The 16,182-nt window shown below is 43.1% G+C and overlaps 2 protein-coding genes across 4 annotated transcripts; one reads left to right on the top strand and one right to left on the bottom strand.

Moving 5' to 3' along the window:
- The first annotated feature begins 86 nt into the window (after positions 1-86).
- Positions 87-7,446, top strand: LOC146520513 (ADP-ribosylation factor-binding protein GGA1-like). Of its 2 annotated transcripts, none has more exons than XM_085156723.1 (17): positions 87-205; positions 1,052-1,136; positions 1,483-1,558; positions 1,661-1,759; positions 1,873-1,996; positions 2,236-2,336; positions 2,439-2,519; positions 2,928-3,065; positions 3,173-3,254; positions 4,003-4,116; positions 4,229-4,381; positions 4,503-4,576; positions 4,674-4,861; positions 5,076-5,305; positions 5,414-5,583; positions 5,734-5,844; positions 7,033-7,446. In XM_085156723.1, the coding sequence occupies exons 1-17, from the start codon at positions 163-165 to the stop codon at positions 7,141-7,143; spliced, it is 1,980 nt and encodes a 659-aa protein (XP_085012849.1). In that variant the 5' UTR covers positions 87-162; the 3' UTR covers positions 7,144-7,446. The 2 variants fall into 2 exon arrangements, with proteins under 2 accessions (XP_085012849.1, XP_085012850.1); XM_085156724.1 differs by having other exon boundaries at positions 180-275.
- On the bottom strand, positions 7,435-15,754 carry LOC146520512 (putative ATP-dependent RNA helicase DDX17). 2 transcript variants are annotated; one of them, XM_085156726.1, is made up of 13 exons: positions 15,352-15,754; positions 15,069-15,246; positions 14,876-14,972; positions 14,639-14,772; positions 14,480-14,545; positions 14,188-14,329; positions 13,893-14,053; positions 13,574-13,746; positions 13,334-13,444; positions 12,925-12,986; positions 12,702-12,761; positions 9,712-9,942; positions 7,435-9,491 (listed from the first exon to the last, which is right to left on the bottom strand). In XM_085156726.1, the coding sequence occupies exons 1-13, from the start codon at positions 15,399-15,401 to the stop codon at positions 9,067-9,069; spliced, it is 1,890 nt and encodes a 629-aa protein (XP_085012852.1). In that variant the 5' UTR covers positions 15,402-15,754; the 3' UTR covers positions 7,435-9,066. The 2 variants fall into 2 exon arrangements, with proteins under 2 accessions (XP_085012852.1, XP_085012853.1); XM_085156727.1 differs by having other exon boundaries at positions 15,069-15,228; positions 15,352-15,747.
- Between the last annotated feature and the right edge of the window lie 428 nt (positions 15,755-16,182).

The raw sequence follows: 16,182 nt of genomic DNA, 5'->3' as shown, positions 1-16,182 counted from the left end.
TATATATATATATATATATATGAAATAAATGTAATACAGATGAGATAGATCCTTTACATGATGTATTACAAATATCGTAGTGCTTTCTATGTAATTCAACTCTGTTTTCTACGTGTCCATCCACTTCTCGCGAGATCGAGGCACCACATAAATCTCGCAGTTATGGCTGCGCCTCCCGATGCAGAGAGTTTGGAGTCACGTATCAGTGAGTGTTTTAAACTTATTCTCCTGCGCCCGTGTTGTCCGGGGACTCCGACACTGACAAGTTACTATCCGTGAGTTGTTGTAGATGAGATGAAAGCTCACCGTAGCTGCGCTTGTCCCGTTAGAGGGGACTCGGACCCCGCCGTAACACCCAGGATGCTAACCTAGCTGCGGAGCTCTACCTTCCAGCTGTCAACACAGCACAGACATGCTGGCTTTGGTTTTACGGCTCTATAGCTAAACCGGGATGCTGGGGGCAAGATCGTGGGACCCAGAATTTGCATTCACATAGGATAGACTGTGATTAAAGCAAACCTGTGACTTCGTGGAAAAGCTCGAGAAGACACTGTGACACGACTGTGACTGTCGACAGCAAGCTAGCTAACCTTACACTCAGTTAGCACCTGTCCCATGTAGTCTACTTGATGACATGCTGGGATACACTTCGAGCCTGCTTAGTCCAAGTTTTGTACATTATATTTCGACAAGACAGCCTTATGTTTAGTGAAAGACCTCATGCACTCCGTGGCCAGTATATTAAATACTTGTAGTTCATTTATGAACATAGCATAAACGTCCAAAAATGATTAATAAAGGCTGTAATGTTTACTTAAACTGCCACATAGAAGCGTTTTAGAGGCATTTTGGCGGCTATATTTAGGCTGTATTGCTGTGCTTATATTTCATTAGTTTTATATGGGTGTAATTAACTGAAGGAAGATACTAGGGCATTATAACAACTCGCAGTAACCAAATCCGTAAACATAAGCATTTAAACATAAAAAATAATAAGATGCAGAAAGGTTAGTAACATTTATACATTTTTTTATGTGGTATCCCATTTCAGACAGAGCCACAAATCCACTAAACAGAGACACAGACTGGAGTAGCATCCATGCCTTCTGTGACCAGCTCAACAATGAGTTGGAGGGGTAAGAGCTGGCCCCGGGGCCAAGACATTATTTACACATCATTACATAATTATAGCCTTACTGAGCCTTGTGATCATGTCTTCAGAGATATATTCATCTTTTCTACAAAAGGACAGTTTTTCTTCTACAACATTGGTAACTGTAGCTATATCAACACATATATTATGCCAATTTCTAGTTGTTTTTGAAAACGGCAAGGGTAATAGAAATTATTGAGCACATTTTTTTTTTTTTTGTTGTTTGTTTAGGAAAGAGCTTTTGTCAGCAGTCATTTTAGAATTTTGAATAATTTTATGCATCATTTATTTTAAATAAACCACCCCCAAAAAATGTGACATGTTCATAGACCGCAGCTGGCCACCAGGCTCCTGGCCCACAAGATCCAGTCTCCACAAGAGTGGGAGGCCATGCAGGCATTACTTGTAAGTTCAGATCAGAATCAGGATCTGTTCAGTTATTTTCAGATGCTTTAGATTCAGCTTTTGCCATTTTTAGATTTTTTTTTTCTACCCTTCAATTTCAAGGTCCTGGAGACTTGTATGAAAAACTGCGGGAAAAGGTTTCACAGTGAAGTGGGCAAATTCCGTTTTCTAAATGAACTCATCAAAGTTGTTTCTCCCAAGGTAGGACTTTAGGTCTCTTTGTGTCTGTGCCTCTTTGATACATGTCTTTTTTTCCCTTCTCTCTTGTTGTTGAGCTTTTTGTGCAAATGACCTGGGTTTCATCTCCAATTTAGTACCTTGGAGCACGGTCCCCTGAGCCAGTTAAAATAAAAGTTTTGGAGTTGATCTATAGCTGGACTTTGGCGTTACCAGATGAAGCCAAGATTTCAGACGCTTATCAAATGCTGAAAAAACAAGGTAAGAGTCGATCTGTCATTTGATGAATCCTGCCAAAACCCATTTTTAAAGAGTAATTATGCTGAACTTGAAGATGAAGATGCTCTAGTAGAGTTGAACATTTGGAGCTGAAAATTAAAGTAATAGGCTCACGTGGATAAAATGCCTTACGTTGTAACAGATGAGGTAAATCAACTAATGAAAATGATTAGACACATTTAAATAACTCAACACCTTCATGTTCTCTGCTTGTTAATCAGGTATTGTTAAACAAGATCCTGAGCTGCCACCTGACAAGCTGCTCAACCTTCCTCCACCCAGACCCAAGAATGCTATTTTTGAAGATGAAGAGAAATCCAAAGTAAGGACTTTCGTACTAAAATATATGAACGAATTATGTAGATGTGATGAACTAGCATCTGATGTTCTTCCTCATGTGAACTCTGACTTTCTACTTTGTCAGATGTTGTCTCGCCTATTGAACAGCTCGCACCCCGAAGACCTCAAAGCCGCCAACAAACTCATTAAGGAAATGGTCCAAGAGGTAAACACTCTTTCCTTTTCCTTCCTGTTTTCTTCACCACATTCATCCGGTGCAGCGATGTGTGATTTTTAGGAACAGGAGTAAAATGGTGCACTCAGAGCGGAGCAATAACTGAAAGAGGAAATTGGGAAATTGCCCTGTGGGTGTTTGTGTCTTTTGCAGAGTGATTCAGAGTAAATTTGTACTCCTTTCATGACTAACAGGAATTAGTCTTTGCTCTCATCCGTGAACCTGAACTGATTTCTCCCTGACCTTGCTGCGCTCTTGCTTTACTGCCTCTGGCTGTGTTTGTTGTGTTACAGGTCACCACAGTTTGGTCCGTTCATGACTGTTTCCTACATGTGCACTTGCTTTTGGCCAAAACCCGGTATGTGTGCAGTTTGTGAGTTTGTGTCTCGTTGGTTTTAGGATCAGAGGCGTGCAGAGAAGGTGTCAAAGCGGGTGAATGCCATTCAGGAGGTAAAGGAGAGCGTCACTTTACTGACTCAGTTTCTGCAGGACTACGACAGCACGGCCACCGATCAGAGCAATGCTGAACTCATACAGGTGAGAAAAAGACAGATGCTTTAAATCAAAAGATCAAGCTGTGAATCAACCTGAAGCCGTCTCCATTTAAAGTATTTTTTAATGTGGTGTGTGTGCTGTGTGGTCAGGACCTGTATCAACGCTGTGAGAAAATGAGGCCAACACTGTTCAGACTGGCAAGTGACACGGAGGACAACGACGAGGCTCTGGGTGAGCTTAGTTATTATTCATCTGACACTTAATAGAAGATCTCTCCTTTTTTTCCACTGTCATATCACTCAAGTGATGGATGGAATGAGGAAGTGAGGGAATGGTGATGGAATGAGGAAGTAAAGGAAATTTTTCAAAGGAAGCTACCAGAGAAAAAGTGAGGAAAGTAGACACAGGGACAAAGTAAATGTTTGTAGTGAGTTGTATAAGAGGCTGGACACTGTGGAATGAAAAAAAAAGGTTTGTACCGACTGACTGGACGGAGCGATCGACCTGGAAAGGGTGTGAGTCAGGTTAGGGGAAATGTACTAACAAGTGAAGAGTGTGTTGAGAAGATGCAAGGAGTACTTTGAGGAGCTGATGAATGTAGAAAGTGGGAGACAGAGAGGAGGAAGTGAGGGCAACTATGAAGAGTTGGTCCAGATGACATAACTGTGGAGGTGTAGAGATGTCTAGGAAAGAGAGAAGTGGACTTTTTGACCACACAACCCTTGACAGTGAGGTTGGATCTCAGAGGAATGGAGAAGTGTTCTTGATTTTTCAAGAACAAGGGTGACCTATAGATGGTCTAAAAAAAATATCTCTCATAGTATTTCTTTTTTTAAAGAAATAAAGTGATGGTTTCTATTAGCGCATGAATTTATTTTTCTTTTTTGGTTCAACAGTTTATGAGCAGTCTTTCTAACAGAGCCAGGTGATTCTGATTAAATCCAGTGATAAGGATGAGCACTTTGTCATCTTTCCTCAGCCGAGATCCTGCAGGCCAACGACAGCCTGACTCAAGTCATCAACCTGTACAAGCAGCAGGTGAAGGGGGAGATTGTAAATGGAAACAACACATTAAACACACAGAAACAAACCGGTGGGTGAAGCTTTGAACACTAAAGAAGCCAAAAAGATTTTACTGTGTTACAATGAGCTGTCTAAAAGAATCTTTTAGTGAAGGATCAACAGTACTGATGGATTTCTCACAGGAGGGACAGCGCTGCTAGATCTGTCAGGATTGGACACGTCACCACAGTCGCCGCCTTCCTTCCCAGAGTTTCCCACTCCCACAGACAGCCTAAACCCTCCCTCACATGGGGACATGGGGATTAGTCTCCTTGATGACGAACTCATGTCACTTGGTAATAAAACACGTCAGACAGGCGTATGTAGCATACAACTTAAATCTCAGAGTCCTGAATGGAAACTGAGGGAAAGAAAACTTTTGTTCCTAAATACTACAACACTTTGCACCTCACACAGGTTTAAGTGAAGGAACACACACCTCTAACCCCGCCTCACAGCCTGAGGACTCCACAGCATGGGACTCGTTCCAGGTGAGCGGTGGAGAAAATCTATTATTGCATCTGTGAAGCTCTCATGTTTTTTTCCTGTACTCATTTTTTCTATTTATTTATTTTTTTAAACTTTCAGTCCTCTGACAGCATAGATACAGATATCCCAACAGCGCCCAGTCTCCTTTTGAGTCCAGATCTGCCTCCCCACTCTCAGCCTCTTTCATCTGGCTCCACTCCTGGGAACTCTGCCTTGGATGAACTGGACCTGCTGGGAAAAACTCTGCTGCAGCAGTCTCTACCTCCAGAGGGCCTGCAGGTCAAATGGTACCTAACAGGATTTGAGCACAATCACATTTTTGCTGAATTCATAGGAAAAGGCTTCTAGATGGCCACAATACTTTTGTAGTTTTGTAGTTTGGACAGCATCAACATTGAGTCAGGAGTTGGTTAAACTACCGTTTCTGGAAAAAGCAGATCAAAATCATTTAAGAGCTCAGAGCAAAAGTTGACGCAGAGTTGCTCATTCTTCTTCTCTAAGGGACAAGCAGCAGTCTAAACCGACTCTGAGAGACCTCCAGAACAAGACCGGGACAAACGTCGCTCCAAATCCAATTCCAGCTTTTACCGCTGAACCTCCTGCACCTGTTCCCAACTCCCAGCCCAGCCTTAAAGCCACACTGCTGGATGTGTCTCCCTCTCACACTGAGGCTGCTTCTGCAGAGGTTTCTCTGACTGACGTTTTTGTACCCTTAGAATCCATTAAGCCCAGTAAGTAAACCGAGATCACTTATTGTTTTATACCAAGGAAGCTTGTTTGGTTTTGAGTGTTTTGGGTATATGATGAACTAATTTTCTTTCTGTCCTGTCTGTCCGCAGGTAGTCTGTTACCTGTAACTGTGTTTGACAGCCACAGTCTGCGGGTTCTCTTTCACTTCGCTCGCGACTCTCCTCCGTCTCGACCCGATGTTCTGGTGGTGATTATCTCCATGCTTTCGTCAGCCCCTGCGCCTGTCACCAACATAAACTTCCAGACTACTGCTCCAAAGGTCAGCACTGATATAGTCCAAGGCCTTTGTCCCCTCTGTTAGATAGAGTAAATGAGATTCACAGCTGCTGATTTAGTGTCTCAGTTAAAAAAAAAAAGAGAGAGAGAAACAAAACAAAACCCTAATGTTGTTTTTGTTTATCAACTGCAGACGATGGCCGTGAAGCTGCAGCCCCCGTCAGGGACGGAGCTCCCGGCTTTTAACCCCATCCTCCCTCCTGCTGCTGTCACACAGATCTTGCTGCTAGCAAACCCAAACAAGGTAGGTCCGGATTTTTCACAGAATAGATAGAAGTGTCCTTGTGATGTCTGGCTGAGCAAAGGCCAGAAAAAAAGAGCCTTTAAACTGTTCAGCAATAGATAAGTGCAGCATAGTTTCAGTGCTGATTATCTTGGCCAAGGTTGGAAAAAAGAATTACAGATCTAGAAAAATGAAGTCCCAACTTAATTTAATGAGAAAGCAAAATTAAACACAAGCTTGAAAGCAACTCTGCACTGGGCTGTACCCCATTTTAAACCGAGCCCCTTGCAGTACAACCAATCCTGCTTGCTACATTGTCTTTGAACAAGTCCTGGGAGAAGCTCCATCTCCTGTTTGTTGACACAGTATCCCTGTCTCTCCAGGTAATAACAATTAGTTAGTTAACTTATTGTAGCATTAGCTATTACCTAATAGAAAGGCTTTATAGGTTGACAGGAAAAAAAAAATCTCCTCAGCACCTTCCTTCCTCCCATACTTGGCACTTCCCCCCCAGGAGCTTGATCCTAAAAGTAGACTAAATGGTTGTTGGTTTTGGGCAGATTAAGGTCAGTTTTAGTCTCGAGGAGCAGTGGCTGGAAAACTGCAACATTTTGTCACATTTTTTAAGATATTGCCTGATTTCAGTAAAAACCCTCCTACAATAGACCTAAAGGGGATCTGGTGTGTGCATTATCACCTCCATTTGCAAAACAGATGTGTCTGTGTGTGCAGCTTGTTATAATTCACAGAAGAAATGCATAAGTATCTTATCAGGTTTGGTTTGTTAATCCTCTGTCTGAAACGAACTTTTAACTCCTTTCCTCCTCCATTTAACACTCAACTAGTGTAACACTATACAATTGTCATCAAAGGTTTACCTGCACTCATCATGGGGATGAATGTCATGGTAATTATAGGCATTTAATTATTTCTTTGGACTGTTCTTTTTGTACAGCATTACACTTTTTAGCCTTTAAAAACAAGAAGTTAAAAGAAATCACTATCCCAAAATTATTTTGACATTCATGCCCATGATTAGTGGATTTTAACGAAAACTACAGATGTGACAGAAAATAAGGAAAAGCATAATGGGTCCATTTGAATCCCGTCATCTGATGGCAAGGTCAAGGAGCCTGTCATTCCTCTTGTCCCAAAGCATTAATTCAAGTTGTCATACTTAGCCTCTCTCTGCATGTGTTTGTGTCTCAGGAGAAAGTGAAGCTACAGTACAGATTAACCTTCACCATGGGAGAGCAGGAGCACAGCGAGAGCGGCAGTCTAGAACAGTTTCCGCCTCCGGAGAAATGGGGGAACCTATAGCATTTAAACACAACCACAACCTGACAGACTTTCTGCTCTCAGACTCGCCCCCACCCCCTAAACTGACTCCTGAGCTGGAGGCCTGCTGAAACCTTTTTCCTTTGCAGTCATGTTGTACTTTCTTTGACTGGTATTGATTGTGTTCCTCTGATTACACTCATGCGCAGTCAGTGTAATGTGTGTACGCTTTGCTATAACAAGTCACGTGTCTAGGTCTAGTCTGCTGTATGTGGCTGCTTAAACAAACCTGCAACAGACTCTTCATAGTTGTTGCAGTTGTTTTTTTTCTCCTTTTCTTTTTTTTTTTTTAAAACACAGTGCTACAAAGGAAGTAAACTACAACAACTGTGTGCATATTAGGTTATTTGGTGTACTTTATTTTTCACCTCAGGCAGTCGAAATCCATTATCAGCTGTTTACCTTCACATCAGCATGCTACGGTCGGTGAAAAATGGGACACAGTGCTTGCAAAAACCAACGTCAACACAAAGCGACTCTTAAGTTTGCAAAACGAGGCTGAACTGAATCAACTTGTTGTGGTGTGTTTACGTTGATTGCTTTTCTTTCACATTGACTGAGTGCACTTTGTGATCACAGAGAATGATTGTTTTAACCCTTTTGTTTTTCTAGCTGACCCCTCGAATCTTGTGTAATGAACAAAATTTACTGTTAACATCAAAGCTGTGTATTTTCTGCCATATGTGCCTATTTTGCAGTTCTAATATTATTTAAAGTTCAGTTTTCTTTTTCTCATCTGTTACATGTTTGTCATGTGAGGCGTGCAGATTCAGATACGTATTAATATAGTCATCTTTAATACGCTATGAGTTCAATTTTGAGATTAATTTGACATTTGAGTTGTTGTGTAAGCATTTATCTGGAAAAATTAAAAATGGAAAACTTGAGCATATGCAAACTGAGCTGCACTCTGGTGCTCTGAGCGCGGTGTCCGTCTCAGACGTGTTCAGATCGTTTCTACAATCTGCGATGCATGACAGCCATGCTGAACACTTCCTCCCACAGGATCCCGATCACATTCCACTGCACTAATTTCCAGTAAGACTGCTTTGTTAAATGCCAGATATAGCAGTTCTGTTATGTACATTTGACATGTGTGAGAGCATAACACTGGTAAAATGGGGAAATAAAATTTATTCTTGGTGATCAAAAGAAGTGTTAAAGTGTTTACAGAAACACACAAACATGTCCTGTACACCAAAGAACTTTATTAAACATGAAAAACAAATTTAAAAAGGGGACTTACTGTTTGCTAGGAAATCTCATTCATCACTGCTGCAAAGACCAGACCACACTGGTGATCCTCTAAACAGGTAAGCCTCAGGAGATTTGTTAGTAAATACAAACTTAGAAATCACTAGTTGGTAAGGCCTCAATTTGCACCTACATAACGAGATCGAGGTAAAGCTCAAAGAAAAACACTCCAATGTGGTAAAAGTTTTTAACCCACGTTTTTTTAAAATCACATCAGGATCTGTTTTTAATATTTCAGAAGGATTTTTTTGGCTTCCAACAATTATCTGAAACAGAAAAAACAAAATTAACTTCAACACCTACCTTTGCCATACCTAAACAGAAAATAACACTATCAACCTCTTGGAAGTAGCTCACAAAGAGATTCACAATACAAAACAGCAGCTTTGCTTTTTTCCATCCAATACAGCTGCAACAAACTAAGCTAAACGAACACAGAATTGCTTTAAACCAACTTTAAGCTGAAAAAAAGTTTTCCACGCAAACACCTGAAGCCAGTCGAAAACTAATGTTGAAGAAATGAAGATCTCTCAGTCAACTAAAACATGCTTTTAACTGGAATGTTGGAAGAGCGATAAAATAAAAAATTCAACACAAATCTGCCCGGGTGTAGTTTGTGTTGTGCTGTGTAACACTGATGCACATACTACATCATTTCCTCCCAGACAGAGATGCCGGAGGAGGCGCAAACTGGAATGGCGAGTGCCCCATCAAACCCATCATAGGCTGCGGAGGGTTGAACTGCTGGGCCATTAGAGGCTGAGGGCCTGATGAAGGAGGTGGGGCATTCCCCGCAGCGCTGCCTGCTGAGCCGGAGCCACCTCTGGAGCTGCTGTTATTCTGGTACTGGTCATAGGAGCCGGAGCCGTAACTGCGTCCTCCATCCCTGCTGCTGCGATCTCTGTAAGAAGAGGATTGATCCCCATCCCGGTTGTTTCCGCTGCGGCTGTAGCTGCTGCCACGGCCATCCTTTGAGCTGCTGCCCCCACCAGCAGAACGCATCCGGCGATCACACTCATCCTGGTACATCATGTTGGGATTGTTCGAATTGGAGTTGCGGAAACGGGAACGGCCACCTGGGAATTAAGAGTTGCAATGAAACTGCTAGCTCATTCATTTACTCAAGCATTTGTTTATGTGATTAATCACTTGCTCCGTTAAATACAGTCAATCTATCCTTCACATACTACCAAAGCTCATCCCCATTTAGGTAAATCAATAAAGACTCTTCTGTGGTGCAGAGAAATCTGCAGTTAAACTGTTTAAGCAACACATGATGCTTAAACCGTTCCTCACCTCCTCCGCCGCGTCCACTGTCGACCAGCTGCAGCAGTTTGGGATTGATCGCCTGCCGGGCTTCCTCCAGGACCCGGATCAGCTCTCGGGCCTGCCGGAGGTTCCCCGGAGTGAAAAAGGTGTAAGCGGTGCCTTTGTTAGTGCTGCGAGCTGTACGCCCGATGCGGTGGATATAATCCTCGGATGAGTTAGGGTAGTCATAGTTGATGACAAACTTGACATCCTCCACATCTTTGGCAGCAAGGGCGGTGCGAGAGGAGAAGAGGTGAGTAACAGGGAGGGAAAAGATGCAAACAGAAGTCAGATCAAAACTAACGCTAATTGACTTTTACATTATTTTGCAGTGTTCATTAATTTTGTCTTTTAAAATGGGAACAGTCAGACAATAACTGCAAGACACCCATCGTCCTCTGAAAGCATCACTTACCAGTCAAATCATCGGCTATTTGTACTCTGCACACATTTAGAAAATGACCTAACGTGCCAATTAGAAAAACAAATAATGTAGCAGAGAAATAAAGTATGTGCACACATGAAAACAGGTTACATGCAGTCAAATATAAGCTGCAAAAATAAGGAAAAAGTTGCAGTACGAGAATTTGGATAAACATTTAAAAAGAAACTAATTTTCAAAGGCAGTGACCCTAAAATTAAATATATAATGTAGAGAAATTTCTGACAGAAAAGATTAACTCAAAGTTAAGAGGTCTGTTTCTCATTACAGTTGATGAAGGGCTCAGAAAACACTGCTGATTAGAGGAAATGGACGTCTTGTTTTGGAAGCATAATGACAAAGACTGGCGGAGGAGGAAAAAGAGGGAAGGGGGAAGGGTTAGGTACGGTACTTACCCTGTAATCAGAGATTTAGGGATTTCCCTCTCTGTCCCCCCACCCATCACCAGTCCTGGGAGGTCTGCAGGGGTAGGAGGAGAGCGCACCGGACAAATGCAGTCCCTTCTCCAACCTCGCCACTCCTCCACAACCCTCCCAAAGCTGGAAGCTGTCTGGGCCAGAGCTCCAGCTGGACTGTGCTGGGTTGCGGTCCTACCCTACTCCTAACTGTGCTTCTTCGTGTGTCCCAGCTGTGATCGGCCTGGAACCATTACTGCTGGGCTTATGTATGTTTCTAGAGGAAGAGGTCAGTGGAGAGGCCTTCTAGATTCTTTTATGTCAACTTCAAGGATCTCATATCCTTGCCATTTTTTAGATTACCAAGAAGTGGTGATACTAACTTCTAATTAAGAGATTGGTTAGTGAAAGAAGTAGATTTTTTCAAACGGGCTTTGACTGGTGCTGCTTGCTCCAAATGCCTCCTAGGTCACGTCAAAGGGCAGTGGTATTACCGAGCCCAGCTTTTCAATTTTCGTAACAAGAAACAGACACTAAAGGAGGGAGGACGTTCTCTTTAAGAGAGATTTGGGAGTGAGCTCTGCCAGGGAATGTGCTCTAGTTCTTATGATGGTATTTAGAAAGTCTGACCTGGTGATCTGGTGTGATGTATACAAAGACAACAGGCCAAGGAGTTCAAGACAAAGGGGAAAGTGAAAGCTGTGGATTCAGGGACAGAGGTGAAAGGGACAAAACGGACAAGTCAGAAATGTTTAAAGGCAAACAAATAGATAAATAAGAGACCAAAATGAGGTGGAGGGTGGGGGGGGAAAGGTAGTGAAAAAAGAAGAAGAGAAGGAGGGGTGAGAGAGAAACAGGCAGACAAATTAAGAAAGACAGAATAAAAAGGAAGGGGAGTGAAAAGGAGGGAGACTGATCACAGTGATGTGGCTCCTCCAGGCCAGGACTCCTGCCAGCCAGGACCAGACATGACGTCCTCAGAGGGAGAGGTTGCCCTGGACAGCCAGTGGTGGGGGGGTGGTGTTGGGGGCTGGCATCAGGGGGCAGTTCAGAGGGAAAGTCTCCAGAATAGCCGCCCGTGCCCGGCTCGGCTGCTTTCCACCCTCATTTCCTGGCAGGTGTTTCTGTCTTTATCGTCTTGTGACACACCACTGCAGCTCATCTTCACAAAACTGTTTTCTATTTAAGTGCATCAGCTAAAAGTTCAAATTTAGGCACAATTTTATGAGTTTGTTATTGAATGGACTTGAATCTCCTCGAGGACTTTACGGGAAAGTTTTCTTAATCCGTTACAGCCGTTAGATTGAATACCGGCTGTGAATATGAGTGAATCTTATCAGCAAGTGCTTTGGGTTCATCCCTCTGTTGATGGCATGCCAAATAAGAGTCCAGCCTCCTCCACGCCCCCTTCTTCGCCCTCTCACCCGACAGCTGCCCTCGAGCATACGATCAAATTTTGGAAGCCCAGCGGCACCCTGCGCTTGCCACTCCCTCCCCGCCCGTCATCACCCAGGCTGCCAGTGTCCTGGAAGGCGGGGGGAGAGCTTCATTAGCGGGCTCTTTGTTAAGTTTTCAGCAGAGACGGCCGTGTCTGGGAATCAGATTAATCAGGCTGTCTTTCTCCCCAAGACAGCTTTCGATTTGTCATGCCTAGGTCCGGCTGCAGGCTCCCGAGAGCCTGTGTGCTTCTAGTTGCCAGAAGAGAGACTTGAAACAAAAACAACACAAATAAACAAAATGAAAAGAAAACAAATGAACACAGAATTAGGTTCAAAGTTGGACTGTTGTGCTGTAAGGGGCTGCTTGGCTAGCCTCTCCCCTTACATCGTCACACTTCATTCAACATCAATCCTTCGTTCGGCTTTCTTAGTGTTTCTTTAATAAAGCAAAGAGACTTCAGTGTCTGGAGGAAAGCCTGCTTCAAATGACATACTTCTTAGATACACACTTTATCTGAGAAGCAGCGCATGTGTTTGTGGTTGGCCTTTACCAAATTTACTGTGAATAAAAATGCAGACAACAGCCAGATCAATATATACTGATCATTATCATTCTAAATACTGAAGAGGGAGATATATTGCATGTATGTGGGGCTATACTTAGGAAATTACTTGCTTTATACTTGAGCACACATGACATACCAAGCCCACGTGAGGCGACGTCAGTAGCAATGAGGATGGGTGCTTTGCCACTCCGAAACTCTGCAACATGAGATGAATAAAAGGTGATTAGGATCAGCTATTTAATTTAATTCAGTTCAGTTTGTATAATTATGCAAGCAGAGCCAACACATTCAGGACAGCACAATATAACAGTACAAAGAACTGTCGTACAATGAAATGTCAGCGAGTGTGTTTATTGTACCTGATAATACCCAGTCTCTCTCTGGCTGACTCTTGTCACCATGAATGCACATCGCTGGCCAGCTAGAAGACAAATCAGCAACTTTAACAGTGTGTCTGTGTGTCTCTGCTCTTTTGATTTTCTCTACAACCACTCATCTGATGTACTACAAACCTGTGATGGGCAATTCAAGCAAAAGTACAATTCAATATTTACAGTGGACCAATTTGACAAGTCTTCAATTATTCCTCCTAAATGACTGTGCTTAGCTAAGGCTGGGAATAGCTTAAAAAGCTCCAGTCCATATACACACTCCAGTGTTAAACTGCCCAACTTCAGCATAGACCATACCACTGGGTGACATCATGGTGCCCATTCTTTATTACAGCCTGCAGTTAAAACGGATGCTGGGATGAGTTGGTATACTCACCCGTCACGTCTCATCCTACGTGTCAGGTCATCACACCGTTTCTTGGTCTCAACGAAGATGATGGTCTTGTTTTCCTTCTCAGCCATAATCTCTTCCATCAGCTGGATAAGCCTGAGAAAAGCAAAAGAAGCAAATGCATTATAATTAAAGGGATGTAAACGCACACACCAAACACAGCAGATGCTGTTATTATTAACATGAGAAATTAATTCCTATGTGACCAGACCACCAAACTCTTACTTTTGGTCCTTTTCGCTCTCCACGCAAACGTCAACAATTTGAAGGATGTTGTGGTTAGCGCTGAGCTCCAGAGCTCCAACATTGATCTGGACATAGTCCTTCAGGAAGTCCTCTGCCAGTTGGCGAACTTCTTTAGGCCAGGTAGCACTCCACATCAGAGTCTGTCTGTCCGGCTGGGCAAGAGAACCCACCAAATAAAACACTATACACTAAAACAGCTTTGACTTAAAACATAAGAGTAAGCAGCAAAAAACAGAAAAAAAAAAAAAAAAAAACCCCCAAAAAGACAGAGATACAGCCTTTGAGTATTAGCTTTTACCCTGATCTGATCCACAATTTTGCGTATCTGTGGTTCGAAACCCATGTCCAGCATGCGGTCAGCCTCATCAAGAACTAGGTATGTGCAGCGCCGCAGGTTGGTCTTTCCAGCTTCTAGGAAGTCAATGAGACGACCCGGAGTGGCGATGCAGATCTCAACGCCTGGACGAGACAAAGTTAGCATGTTTCAGTGTGTAATATAATCAGTTAAACTGAAAATAAACAAGTTACAGACTAATCGAAAGTGGTTCCCAAAAGGACACAACTGTATGGTTGCATGCTCTAGTAGTCTTCACCTCTCTCCAAGTCTCGTATTTGAGGTCCCTTGGGAGCACCGCCGTACACACAAGTGCTTTTGATGCGTGATGACTTTCCATAGTCATATGCCACCTGCTGGACCTGCTGAGCTAGTTCTCTCGTGGGGGCCAACACCAAGCACTGCACAGCACATATATAAAGCCACATCAATCCTCTCTTTAGTGTTTTAGTTTTATGTTGTGCTTTGAGGTCTTTAATATCTTTAATATAATTAGGTTATTCCAAGGCAGACTACTCAGTGATTAGTGCTCTCCTTTTCTCTTCACGTACAATGGGTCCATCTCCACGCTCCAAGTAGGGCTGATGATTGATGTGCACGATTGCAGGCAGGAGATACTGAAAGAAGAAAAATATGGAAGACTGGTTAATCTTTCACCTGTGAAATTCATCTGTGTGGTGCGTACAGGTGAAGAGGAAGAAGCATCTCACCGATAAAGTCTTCCCAGAGCCCGTCTGAGCAATGCCCACCATGTCTCTCCCACTGAGTGCCAGAGGGAAACCTTGAGCCTGAATGGCTGTTGGTTCCTTGAAGTTTTGCTGCATCAGTACATCCATTACATATTCTAGTTGGAAGAAGCAAAAATAAGGGACGACAAAGTTTCTGGTTGTGTATGTCTGCAAACTGTCCACAGTGCTGCAGGTGTATCCATGAGTGCATGTGCTTACGAGGAAACTGTGCATGATGGAAGCTGGTGACAGGTTTTGGGCAGCCTGAGCCTCGGACTGTGATTTCTTTCTTTCTGCGATACTCCTCAACATCATACTGAGAGCAAAGAGAAGAAAAGCAACAAGTGAAGACAGACTAAACAACACAACAGGTGCAGCTGAAGGTCAGACTGTGACATGACGGACATAATACCTGGCTCATTCGCTGCACTTCGGAATTTTCATTATAGAAGTTTTTCTCAAATTTAGGAAGCTCATTCAGGTCCCATCTCTTCTTTCGTAAGCGTTCCCCAGGATTCCGAAACTTCTTACCCGGGGGTGGTCCTCCTCTGCTTGATCCGAATCGGGGATTGCTGGAATATGACAACGAACTGTAAGGTCAAAGCAACCGCTGCTCGTCACAATAAAAACATATAATAGGGTTTTATGATAACTAACTAGCATTAGCTGACAAGCTAACTTAGCAGTCTTCTTACCCTCTGTCACGACCACGGTCTCGGTCTCTGTCTCCGTAAGAACCTCTCATTTTGAGGGCTCTTAAGTTTTGCTAATGGACCTTTATCTTCAACAGGTTGTACGGCTGTTGCTTACAGATAGTTTTTCTGGCCTTGCTTGAAAACTCCAGAAGCTTCAATCGGCGAGACCGTGAATTAGCTTGGAAAACTGACTAAATCAAAAATAAATTAAAATGTCGTCTTCGTAAATGCCTGCTGAAAGGTTAAGTAGCACAACCCGCCATATTTCCGTTGTGACAAGCGTCGTTAGGGCTGCAATAGTAATAAGACGCAGGAGATGGTTGTGTTGTTGTTAGCTTAACACAGAACCGGAAGCTGCTGTGACTGGCTGGCGGCTGGATAAGCCCCGCCCCCATACCGTGAGTGACGTACTCATGGCACGCGTACGTCTGTTTACTTACTTGGCCATTTATTAAACAGCTTTGGAAACTTAATGCAATACACTCACTGGCCAGAACACCGGTTCACGTGGTCAGCTGCTCCCTAAAACAAACAGGCCATCAGGATGACCTGCTGAACTACAAACCGAGCTTTAGAATTGAAGGCGATTTAAGTGACTTTGAAGATGACATGGTTGTTGGTTCCAGTCGGGCTAATCTGAGTATATCAGAAAATAATGAAATATTAAGTTTTTCCCCACATCACCGTCTCTAGGGTTTACAGAGAATGGTCTGAGAAAGAGAGGGAGGGGGGATAACTACTAAATACCAAAAGTTGAGTAAAAAACAAAAACTGTCCAAAACATTACTTGAACCATAGTCTTTCTGTCAATGGTGTTTGCAGGGGTTCTAA

Source organism: Neolamprologus multifasciatus, chromosome 4 (assembly GCF_963576455.1).
Source record: "Neolamprologus multifasciatus chromosome 4, fNeoMul1.2, whole genome shotgun sequence".
Taxonomy (NCBI): domain Eukaryota; kingdom Metazoa; phylum Chordata; class Actinopteri; order Cichliformes; family Cichlidae; genus Neolamprologus; species Neolamprologus multifasciatus.
The sequence above is the reverse complement of the archived record's forward strand: the minus strand, read 5'-3'. Positions and strand labels throughout refer to the sequence as shown.

Coding starts and splice junctions, on each gene's coding strand:
- LOC146520513 (XM_085156723.1), top strand. CDS start 163: ATGGCTGCGCCTCCCGATGCAGAGAGTTTGGAGTCACGTATCA. Junction 4,862..5,075: donor GAGGGCCTGCAGGTCAAATG/GTACCTAACAGG, acceptor TTCTTCTCTAAG/GGACAAGCAGCAGTCTAAAC. Junction 5,584..5,733: donor TCCAGACTACTGCTCCAAAG/GTCAGCACTGAT, acceptor TATCAACTGCAG/ACGATGGCCGTGAAGCTGCA.
- LOC146520512 (XM_085156726.1), bottom strand. CDS start 15,401: ATGAGAGGTTCTTACGGAGACAGAGACCGAGACCGTGGTCGTGACAGA. Junction 13,747..13,892: donor AAATTGTGGATCAGATCAGG/GTAAAAGCTAAT, acceptor TCTCTTGCCCAG/CCGGACAGACAGACTCTGAT. Junction 9,943..12,701: donor CGTCGCCTCACGTGGGCTTG/GTATGTCATGTG, acceptor TTGCTGCCAAAG/ATGTGGAGGATGTCAAGTTT.